Here is a 12,199-nt window from a genome sequence, read left to right as displayed (position 1 = left end):
ATCCTCGCGCGGTCTCGGGCATTTTCTTTACGGCTCGCGTATGCTCGAGCATGCTCGCGACTGCGCGAGCCGGCGCGATGAAAGCGTTCTGGTTTACCACTCTACATTAAACATGCTAGTTTGTCGTGAAAGTTCGTCAACGATGGCGGACTGGGCCATTATTATAATTGCCCTTTTGGCTAAAGAAGAATAAAAATGACGTTCTCCCTCTTTAAACTCAGTAACAACATTGAAATTCTCGTACGATGCCGCTGGCGACGCGATGCCGCGCGGGGATACCCGCGCATCCTCGAGGACGCGCGAGCATTTTTTGTCAGGTTCAAGCACTTATGCACTTTATTTTAATAATATTGAAGTTGATTTTCAAGTGCGTTAAAAAAGTCCTCTCCGCTGCGCTCCTCTCGGTCTGCGCTGATCCTTACGGAAAAATGTATAGTGGTTTTATAGAGTGTGTGAGTACATTTTGCGGTAGTTTATCTATTCAATAGCGTTGAAACTCATACAAAAAACGCTATTGAATAGAAAAACTACCGCAAAATGTACTCAGAAACCGGGGGTAAGTAGACTTTAGCGAAGTTCTAAAAATAAAAAGAGCTAACAAAACAAGCCCATAAACATTTTTGTAGTCTATGTCATAGTGCGACTGGTTCTGCATGAAGTATGTTTAACTACTAGCGGGCCGCCCCGGCTACGCCCGGTTAAACAGTTATTTGAAAAAAAAAGTCCTTCACAACTTTTACACAAAAACCTTTCTCTTGAATCACCCTATCTATAAAAAAGTTGTTGCAAACATACATACAGACATAGGGAAAGACGCGGGAAGCGACTTTAGTCTTCTAATCATTTATATGTCATAGGCAAGTAACTGTTCATAATTGATTTTGGTTTACTGTTAAAAACTATCCAAGTCAAATCTTAGGCTAAAGTATCCTAAATTATCTACTTGCTTCTAGCTAGAGTAGACTCTATTCATTACTTTTTTACTTTATTTATGTTGCTAGTGAAGTTGACTACAAGCTTTTACTTAAATTTAACATTGTTGTTGATGAGCTAAAGTACTACATCTTAGTCTTCTTTGTAAGACAAGTATTATAGTTACATGTGTTTAGTAATAGAAACAAAAGTTTATTTAAAAATGTATATTTATGGATATTATCCTTATACTAAATTATAAATGGTGCATGTTCAGCACTTGCTAATATCGGGCAGCGGCTTGCCCCTGCACTTGTTGATCCAGCCGTACCACGCGTTGAAGTTGTGACGTCGGAATATGATCTTGGCGCAGTTGGACGCCCTCGTGATGTTGTCCGTGATCAGATCTGCAAGTGACACGTGCACATGTAACATCAGCTGCTCCACATAGTGAGTGACATAGTGCGTCATGTATGTATGTATGTATGTATGTTACCTCTACATCTAACGTTGCAGTCCTTGCCGGGCGAGCTGCCGGTGCTGCACCAGTACCTGTCGTTGATCTGGAACAGGCCCCAGTCCCGCGAGCCGTTACTGTTCACTGGACCTATCACCGCCGTGTTGCGACTGCTCTCTGCCTCGATCAGACACACCCCTACGATACGACAGACATTGTTATACATACTACAAACTCGGCTTCTTATAATAACAGCACACGACAACTCTCGCTATATACTTACAATCACGCAGCTGGTTCGCCGGGAAGCCTTGTCTCCTCAGTTCCTGCACCAAGCCGCATCTCGTGAACACTTTGGCTTCGCTCTGCGCACAGAGAGCTGCTACAACGAGCACGACTATCATGTACTTGTGCATGTTTACCGCGACTGATACTGTCAGCTATACAGAGATGATACAACGAGTGTGCGCTACTCACTGCGAGTTCTGTCTGAGCTACTGCACATGATACACTTTATATATAAATCGCTGTCAGTACAATATCTAACATACTGATAAAAGCTCATTGAGCAAACACATGCGGGGATTCCGCTGTATCTATGTGGGTGAAACACGGAGAAAATAAAAAATCAGTGCGAAACAAAATAATACGGTAAACAATTTTATTTGCTTTGTGTTTACACTTATTATTTCATTGTTAAAACAAATATAGAAGTCACAGATTTCTTTTAAATAAATTCTACACGTCTTAAACAAGCCCTTGTTTAAACTGATTTATGTTAATTGTCGACACTTAAGTGTAATACTTCTTACTTGAAATTGAAACCCATTTAACTGTTTGACGTCATTAAAAATACAAAGGCTAGGGTGATATCTTTAATATTAATAATAGTCCTGCTAGCCGATACGGCTACGGCGGTCAGTTTCATTGAAACTGGCCATCTGTGCAGGACTTTGTTTATAGTGTCCAAGTGTGTGCACAATACACAGGTACACTCTCTATTCCATCACTCTCATAGTCCGGTGGGACGGATAACCGACACAACCAGTGAGAGGTCAGGCGCAGGACCGACGGCTTTACGTGCTTTTCGAGGCACGGAGGTCTTCGACCTCAACTTCCCAACTCCGGGCAATCTCTAAGAAATTCTTAACAGAAAATCTTACAAAAGACTTTTTGGCCCGACCCAGGATTCGAACCCGAGACCTCTCGCACGGCAGCCGCATATACTACCGACCGCGCCACAGAGGCAGTTTAATATTACAACTTTTTATGACACATGTATTGTAATTATTAATTGGCAAAACAAATTTGATAATCGCTTTTGTGTTTTTGTCACCCACATAGATAAAATCAGCTGCTGTCAGGTACAAATAGCGATTTATATATAAAGTGTGGTGTGTGCAGTAGCTCAGACAGTGACTCGCAGTGAGTAGCGCACACTCGCGTTGTATCATCTCTGTATAGCTGACAGTATCAGTCGCGGTAAACATGCACAAGTACATGATAGTCGTGCTCGTTGTAGCAGCTCTCTGTGCGCAGAGCGAAGCCAAAGTGTTCACGAGATGCGGCTTGGTGCAGGAACTGAGGAGACAAGGCTTCCCCGCGAACCAGCTGCGTGATTGTAAGTATATACCGAGAGTTGTTTTGTGCTGTTATTATATGAAGCTGAGTTTGTAGTATGTATAACAATGTTTGTCGTATCGCAGGGGTGTGTCTGATCGAGGCAGAGAGCAGTCGCAACACGGCGGTGATAGGTCCAGTGAACAGTAACGGCTCGCGGGACTGGGGCCTGTTCCAGATCAACGACAGGTACTGGTGCAGCACCGGCAGCTCGCCCGGCAAGGACTGCAACGTTAGATGTAGAGGTAACATACATACATACATACATGACGCACTATGTCACTCACTATGTGGAGCAGCTGATGTTACATGTGCACGTGTCACTTGCAGATCTGATCACGGACAACATCACGAGGGCGTCCAACTGCGCCAAGATCATATTCCGACGTCACAACTTCAACGCGTGGTACGGCTGGATCAACAAGTGCAGGGGCAAGCCGCTGCCCGATATTAGCAAGTGCTAAACACACCATTCATCATCATTTATTAGGTTAAGAAATAATTTTAATAAATATACATTTTTAAATTAACCTTATTGTTTGTTTACCCTATAGATAAATAGTAATATATATTAACAAAATATAAATCGTTATTAAAACTTTAACCTTTTCACCGCCTGAGTCGGATTTATCCGACAAAAAAAATCGGGCTTATTCCGCCTGTGTCGGATTTATCCGACACGAAACCCTGTGCATTATATATCCAATTTCTGAACGTATTACGATGTTTTAGCCTAAAATACATATCTTTTTCTAAAGTTTATCTATTCAACCTTTTATTTAGTGTTATAATTCAGATTTACTATATCAAGAAACAAAATAAAATACTATTTCAATTAAGGTAAATTTACTAATATTATCCCGGAGAAAGTGTATTAACTTCGAACGCCTATGTCGTATTTATCCGACAGTAGTGATGAGACATAATGTTAGAATTTATAAGTTATGGAATATGCATAAACAAAAATATTATATTAAATACCAAGTTATTAAATAAAAAAAGTACATTAAGTAATTGTTATTTAATAACGTGTTATTTTTGTTCTGTGTAAATCCATATTTATGTAAGAAATTAGCGATTTAGTTATTTTTGTATCGACAACTATGAAGGCGAATTCCCATCCCTTGACTGTGTTCTTTTCGCCAGTATCGTCAGCGCCTGTGTCGGATAAACACGACCGTTCATGACGTCACAACCGAGTTGAGCCGTATGGAATTTCCCATTAGTGTTGCGCGTGTTTTTGTGAGTAAGTTAGTAAGTTTATATTTTCTAAACCTATTATTGAAAAATGTTACTTGTAATTGTTAGACTGATTAGGTACTACTGAGAAATGAAAAGGCGAGGTTCATTTGGTATAGTTATAGTTCAGTATAAGAATACTTAATTTAATTAAATACCTACTGATAAATCGATTGATGTTTTATTTGCTTACAAAAAATGTCGGATATGTTCATAGAGTATACAGTAGTAGGTAAATATGTACGTAGTTGTTAGTTTACCAAGCTCGTAACTACAAATATCATTATTATAGCGAAATATCGACATCGAAAAATTTACCTACAGCAACCCTATTTGTTGTAGGTATTTATAGTTCGATTCAATGTGCCGGGCGCTGGGAGCACGCCTACTGATAAAAAGTCGGGCGGTTAAAAGGTTAATGACGATGATTTTACCGACAAAAGAACCTTTATGTAAACGAGTGAAAAGTTCAGTGGGCAATCCCGAATATGTTTGTACTCCAACTAAATATCTTAAGATATGATTGGTACCTGGATAACAGGTTCGACTTAGCCAGATTTTACTAGACTGCCAAATTTTCGGAAAAATGAGTTACGAACGTATAACATTAGAATAGTTGCAAATAATTTACTAAAGCTTGGAAGATTATATATATATATATATAAAAATAGGCATACTGACGGTGGCATCACAGTATATTTTTGCGAATTTGATGTTCATCAAACAAAACATAAATTCGTTTGCTAAGAATAGTGACATTCATAACATTAATACCAGAAATAAGCACAAATTAGTAGGTCCCTGCAATAGATTGCAAAAAGTACACAACTCATTTGCAGGTCTTGGTGTTCGGTTGTATAACAAACTCCCTAGCAGTGTTATGGATCTTCCCCAACAAAAATTCAAAGTAGTTGTTAAAGATCATCTTATTAAAAGGGGTTATTATAAGGTTGACGATTACTTAATGGATAAGAAAACATGGGATTAGTTAGTTACGCGTCCTACAGAAATCGAGATTAAATATCTATATATTTATATATACATCTTTGCATTGTATAAACATTAATCAGTCATTTCAACTCTGTAACAGAGAGGTATTGCACGAGTCTCAGTGGTATTCATTTTTCTTTTTTTTCATTGAAATGGTGGGCTCCCATGCCAAGGTTCGTCATGCTCACTAAAATGTCATTGCTTGCGGCGGCGTCGTGTGCCGGGTCACCCCCTTCCCTCTAATATGTGCGAAGGGGGTGATGGCTGGTCCACGCGTCATACTCGTGAACGGGTGCTGCTTGGGGTGACTGGTCGTCCTGGGTGTGGTGACTGCCATAATTTTTTTTTAAGCAACTACGTTTCACTAACTGTACTTCCTTTACCACAGTATGCTCTTGAAATGCCTCTTATGATTTCATTTATATTATTATGTGGGTAGATGCTCCCATCATGCTTCCAATACTATTTATATCTTGTTTATTAGCACCTTAATATATTGATTTAATTTATGTTATGACCAAAGTGTGTTCGGTAGTGTTGGTAGGTAGCAGCTACTTACATCATCAATGTTTTATACCAGCATAAATATTGTTAAAATCATTTGGCGATTAAAAAGAGTGGCCAGGAGTTTCTTGCCAGCTCTTCTCATTGGCCCTACCTTCCGAACTGGCGGTAAATTCACTCTCTGTATCATTGACTATCATAAGCGTCAGCACTTGACCTAAATGAATAAATGATTTGATTTTGATTATGATATAACTCATAGGATGCCTGCATTACTCGCAGCGTGTAAGTGCATGCAGTGACTATCACCTAAATATACTTCATTTTGTAGTGCTTTACCAGCCGTGCAATAAAATTGGGCATTGGGAAAGTTTTCTGAATATCCTATTTTGTTAATCAGTTTTTGCTTATCATCGTACAAATGAGCATGTAACAACATGCTCATTGTTACGATGATAAGCAAAAACTGTTTTTAACTCCTGTATCCAGATTTGGTCTTAAATGATAGATGCACTTGTAACTCCAAATTATGATTAAATCATTTTTGGGAAGATAAAGTTGTCAACTCGTTGCAGTGTCGTCTACGAGGCTACGGTTCGTAGCAGATATTAAGTGGCTGGTAGACTACACGTGCCTTTTATTATGAGACCTTGTAACTGTTGGCATCCGTCCACATTGTACATACCAAGCGTATTTTTTTGTTGTTGTTTATGATTTTATTACATTACACATTCTTTTGGATGACGATGGCTTTCAATTCCATGACTGCTGTTATTATTTTGCTGTGATAATAAAATAATGAAAATAGTATGCGGAATAATTTGTGGATATACTCGTAATATCCACTAATCCGAATAATTCAACAATCAAATTATGTTATAACTAGATAAACCTGGCTTCGCTCGGGTCAAACGGGACTCTTAATACATGCTTACACATACTCGTAATGTTATGGCTGTTATTGGCAAATGTCAAGTCAAAGAAAAAAAAAACAAAGAGTCTATCATAAAAAGTGTCAAAATAATATTTTCCATCGAGTAGTTAATAGTTTATGTGCGTGTGCTCTGAGGGCCACTCTCTCGAATTTCTTTGAAAACATGTTCAGGATTTAGTGAACATTCCCAAAGAATTGTGAAAGTTGGAACCAGATTTTGTGAAAATCAAATAAGGGAATTATGGGCTTTAAAGTTGGACCCTCAATCCGCACATAGAGGATTGAGGGTCCACTTGTACCGGATAAACTAAGGGCACTAAAGAAAAAGTCTTTACGCCAAAATGTAAGATAATGCCAAGCAAAAATTGCGGACACAAGAAATTACAAGAAAAACATTGTATTATTTTCCATACCTGCGTTCAAAATGGACCCTCACGTGGAAAGATTATTACGCTTATAATAACAAAACCATTAACTTTTGGCTACTCTTTGAAACCCTATATTATCCATACTAATATTATAAATGCGAAAGTAACTCTGTCTGTCTGTCTGTCTGTCTGTCTGTCTGTCTGTCTGTCTGTCTGCTACTCAATCACGCCTAAACTACTGAACCAATTTGCGTGAAATTTGGTATGGAGATACTTTGATATCCGAGAAAGGACATAGGCTACTTTTTACTCCGGGAAAATATCTCATTCCCACGGAAAACAGCGACAATCGGAAGAAACCGCTCCACCGCTTTGCGGTTGCACTGGCGCTTTCACTAGATGGCGCTACTGGCAATATTAAATCGCACTATCATTACGTTTTATGTCTTAGGTAAGCCTACGCTTTGGAGATTTTTAACCGAAATTTGATTATTATGCTACTTACGTTATTCTAATCAGTTGAGGTTATACTCTTTCGAATTGAAATTAGTTTGAAATAGTTTCCACTAAATATTTCGTTTTAAATTTGTTTGTATATTCTTTTAAGTAGTTTTAATTACATTATTTTCGTATTTAATGTTAATATTATACCCATTTAGTGGTATTTGGTAGAATTTCGTGTTATTTTAATTGTATATTCTTTTAAGTAGTTATGAGTATTATATTATAGTATATGGTCACCCATCCACGGAACAACCTCGGCAAGCGTAGCTTAACCTTAGAGATGGATGCACGCGGTTGTTACTTAGCTCTGAAGTTCTCTTATCTATACAAATATTATAAAGCTGAGTTTGTTTGAACGCGCTAATCTCAGGAACTACTGGCTCGAATTGAAAAAATATTTTTGTATTGACCATTTACCGAGTAAGGCTATAAGCTATATAACATGACGCTTCGGCCAATAGGAGCGGATTAGCAACGAAAATTGTTACAAAAACGGGGAAAATTATGACCCATTCTCTCTCATGTGACGCAAGCGAAGTTGCGCGGGTCAGCTAGTAGTATATAAATTGTGACATTTTGTGAAAGAAATAACAGATCACGATATCATGTTGGTTAAAAATTATCACCTAGTTAAAATTCGGGCCCTCAGTCGTCCACTTTTTGGTTTTCGTTTTGTTTCGCTTAACGTATGATAGCTAACAAAAACACAAAATTATCTCCTTTTGTAGAGAAAAAAATGTGCTACAAATACAGTACCATTGGTTAATAAAAACATCTTTTATTGTATAAGAAAATCAATTTTAATTTAGTATGAAAATAATGAAATAGGGTGACAACATTTTGCATAACTTACTAAAAATTATTACTAAAAATAGCTTTTTCAGAATGTTTTTTTTTTAATGTCTAAAATTTGTAATGGAAGCAGCGTTGGACTTCATTTACCCTTTTAAATTGCAGCATAGATTAATAAATGTAGAGTTTGGTTGTTTTTTGGGGATTTTTACTGGATCGCATTAACGCCACAAGTTAAAAACTTCAGAGTGTGGATATTGACATTACCATTGTCATAGAACTGTACATTTTGTTGGAGAAACAAGAGAAAAATTCGATTATTTCGAGTTAAAAGCCAGTAAACTGTCCTTCGTGCAGGAATATGAAAAAGATTTTCGACGCGTTCGAAAGCGTAAGCTGCTTCCTGGTGAAATAAATACAGGTGAAGAGACGGAACACAAAAGTGGCCGAGAAAATTTTAGAATAAATACCTTTTTGGTAATAATTGACACATTGTCAGAAGAACTAAAAAGGCGCCGGGATGCATATAAACTGCTCTATGATAAATTTTACTTTATTATTAACCTGACGAATCTAAGCATCTCAGAAGGCGAAGAGAAAGCATTTAATAGCAAGAAAAGCATTGCAAATAATTTATCCTACTAACTTAGAAGAAAATTTTACAGAAGAATGTCTTCATTTTCGTTCTCACTGCAGCATAAAAAATGAGGAGCGAAAGAGTGCAGTCAGTTTATTGAAATGGTTACGAACTGAAGGTCTTGAAATCATTTATCCAAACGTGGACGTTGCTCTTCGTATGTGTGTGTGTACACCTGCCAGTAACTGTACAGGAGAAAGATCGTTTTCTTGTTTGCGCAGAGTCAAGAACTATTTACGCACCACAATGACGGAGCAGAGGTTAAACGATCTTGCCCTGCTTAACATAGAAGCTGATTTTTTAACCAAATTAGATTGCGAAGATTTGATAAATAATTTTGCTGCGCTTAAGTGCAGACGAGTTTTGTAACATTACGTAATACAACTAAGTAAACAATTAAGTAATAAATCCTATGACCTTTTCAAATGTTTTATTGATGTAAGTATCTAATCATCCCTAAAACCTCGGAAAATACTTATTATAAACTAGCAGCTTATAGTTAACATTAATTAATTTGTTTAAACAATTCAAAGACTGGATATAGTTAGTCAATTCTTTATCGTCAATAAAGAACTATGTATCCAGTCTACATGTATGATGGGTTCTGAAAAAGGGGCGGCACAGGGCATGGGGCCTATAGCGGCTAGGACTGCAAATCCGCCACTGATTGCACATTAAATATTTATAAATGCATTAACGTAATTATCACTGTTACATAGAACTCGCAACAAATCCTTATCACCAATCACTTCCGATGCACTCACATAAACGATATTGCTTACTAAACTAATAGCGACTATTGTGCAACACAAAAACATCACTCAGAATTAACACTACATTAAAAATTAAAGGTGGGCAAAAACAAAATTAATGTCACCCTACCCACATACATTAATAGTCAATTCAGTGTAAATTAAAATTTGTTGTTTTAACGTAATTATTATTATTAACAAATTATATCAATTTGTTGCACATTTTTTTCCACAAAAGGAGACAATTTTGTGTTTTTGTTAGCTATCATACGTTAAGCGAAACAAAACGAAAACCAAAAAGTGGACGACTGAGGGTCCGAATTTTAACTAGGTGATAATTTTTAACCAACATGATATCGTGATCTGTTATTTCTTTCACAAAATGTCACAATTTATATACTATAATATAGGGTTTCAAAGAGTAGCCAAAAGTTAATGGTTTTGTTATTATAAGCGTAATAATCTTTCCACGTGAGGGTCCATTTTGAACGCAGGTATGGAAAATAATACAATGTTTTTCTTGTAATTTCTTGTGTCCGCAATTTTTGCTTGGCATTATCTTACATTTTGGCGTAAAGACTTTTTCTTTAGTGCCCTTAGTTTATCCGGTACAAGTGGACCCTCAATCCTCTATGTGCGGATTGAGGGTCCAACTTTAAAGCCCATAATTCCCTTATTTGATTTTCACAAAATCTGGTTCCAACTTTCACAATTCTTTGGGAATGTTCACTAAATCCTGAACATGTTTTCAAAGAAATTCGAGAGAGTGGCCCTCAGAGCACACGCACATAATAGTTTGGACAATAGGGTGTAGTTGAGTACCAGTCAAATCAGCTACTCTTAATAAAATGTGAAAACCACATTCTAGTACAAAATACGACATACGAGTCGCTTTCGTATTTTTGTTAGGATCAAGTTAGTGCCTGAAAAATTTAATATTCAAGACTGTAATAATTTTAATTTCAAAACTATTCAAAATTTGCATACATCGGCAACTTTGTCAACTACCCTATCGGATTTTGGAAATTATTGTTATTTCCTTCTAAGTAATTTAAATAAAAACGAAAAACTTTAAATATCTAATTCAAATTCAAATTATCCTTAATTTCGTAAACTTCGCACAAAGTATTTGAAATAGTCACATATTTTATTTCTTTTGTCCGTTTCGGAAAAGCTGGTTGCTCGTGAGCAGAAACGGCAAGAAACTCACGCCTTAATTAATTAAATGAATTATAGACAACATCTAGTCTATAATTTCCACCATTCTTTATATTATGATGTAAGTATTCATTATTTAGAGTGTAGTTGTTCTAAGTTTTTATTCATGAATATCTACAATATTATAATTTTGGACGTCGCCGTCGTATCGTCTGATATATTTCGATTGCCAAACGGTCAAATTAAAGTAAAATATGGTAGGTTAATAGTCTTTATTCTCTTAAATGCTTAAATCTAAATTACACAATATTCATAAAACAGTCGGTGGAGCATGTTCAGCACTTGCTAATATCGGGCAGCGGCTTGCCCCTGCACTTGTTGATCCAGCCGTACCACGCGTTGAAGTTGTGACGTCGGAATATGATCTTGGCGCAGTTGGACGCCCTCGTGATGTTGTCCGTGATCAGATCTGCAAGTGACACGTGCACATGTAACATCAGCTGCTCCACATAGTGAGTGACATAGTGCGTCATGTATGTATGTATGTATGTTACCTCTACATCTAACGTTGCAGTCCTTGCCGGGCGAGCTGCCGGTGCTGCACCAGTACCTGTCGTTGATCTGGAACAGGCCCCAGTCCCGCGAGCCGTTACTGTTCACTGGACCTATCACCGCCGTGTTGCGACTGCTCTCTGCCTCGATCAGACACACCCCTGCGATACGACAAACATTGTTATACATACTACAAACTCAGCTTTATATAATAACAGCACACGACAACTCTCGGCATATACTTACAATCACGCAGCTGGTTCGCCGGGAAGCCTTGTCTCCTCAGTTCCTGCACCAAGCCGCATCTCGTGAACACTTTGGCTTCGCTCTGCGCACAGAGAGCTGCTACAACGAGCACGACTATCATGTACTTGTGCATGTTTACCGCGACTGATACTGTCAGCTATACAGAGATGATACAACGAGTGTGCGCTACTCACTGCGAGTTCTGTCTGAGCTAATGTACATGATACACTTTATATATAACTCGCTATTTGTTTGTTCTACATACAAAACCCTACTAAATCGATTCTAAAACGTTTGCGGGGATTCCGTTTTATCTATGTGGGTGACACAGATACTAATGAACTCTTTGTCTTATCTTTTGATTTGAAAAATAAAGAATGAAATGTAATTGATAATATAATTAAATTATTATTCATGGCTATTTTGATAGCGACGTAATCGTTATAATTAGAATCCTTTCTTAAGGATCTTGGTGTTAAGATAAGCAGACTTACATTTTAGTGACTTAGAAATATTAGATTGGAATATGGATGT

General features: G+C 37.4%; 4 protein-coding genes across 4 annotated transcripts in view; 2 read left to right on the top strand and 2 right to left on the bottom strand.

Annotated features, from left to right (window-relative positions):
- The window catches only part of kl-2 (dynein heavy chain 2, axonemal kl-2), a 79,013-nt gene that overhangs the window by 28,172 nt on the left and 38,642 nt on the right, over positions 1–12,199 (top strand). The gene's annotated exons all lie outside the window — the stretch shown is intronic.
- On the bottom strand, positions 1,163–1,864 carry LOC142975353 (lysozyme-like). The gene is made up of 3 exons (XM_076118142.1): positions 1,653–1,864; positions 1,409–1,567; positions 1,163–1,319 (listed from the first exon to the last, which is right to left on the bottom strand). Exons 1-3 carry the CDS (start codon positions 1,783–1,785, stop codon positions 1,186–1,188), a joined length of 426 nt encoding a protein of 141 aa, XP_075974257.1. The 5' UTR covers positions 1,786–1,864; the 3' UTR covers positions 1,163–1,185.
- On the top strand, positions 2,777–3,463 carry LOC142975351 (lysozyme-like). The gene is made up of 3 exons (XM_076118139.1): positions 2,777–2,990; positions 3,076–3,234; positions 3,320–3,463. Exons 1-3 carry the CDS (start codon positions 2,858–2,860, stop codon positions 3,451–3,453), a joined length of 426 nt encoding a protein of 141 aa, XP_075974254.1. The 5' UTR covers positions 2,777–2,857; the 3' UTR covers positions 3,454–3,463.
- LOC142975352 (lysozyme-like) lies at positions 11,172–11,876 on the bottom strand. Its single transcript, XM_076118140.1, has 3 exons — positions 11,666–11,876; positions 11,422–11,580; positions 11,172–11,336 (listed from the first exon to the last, which is right to left on the bottom strand). Exons 1-3 carry the CDS (start codon positions 11,796–11,798, stop codon positions 11,203–11,205), a joined length of 426 nt encoding a protein of 141 aa, XP_075974255.1. The 5' UTR covers positions 11,799–11,876; the 3' UTR covers positions 11,172–11,202.

Source organism: Anticarsia gemmatalis, chromosome 9 (genome assembly GCF_050436995.1).
Source record: "Anticarsia gemmatalis isolate Benzon Research Colony breed Stoneville strain chromosome 9, ilAntGemm2 primary, whole genome shotgun sequence".
NCBI classification, from domain to species: domain Eukaryota; kingdom Metazoa; phylum Arthropoda; class Insecta; order Lepidoptera; family Erebidae; genus Anticarsia; species Anticarsia gemmatalis.
This window is presented reverse-complemented; position numbering and strand designations above follow the sequence as displayed.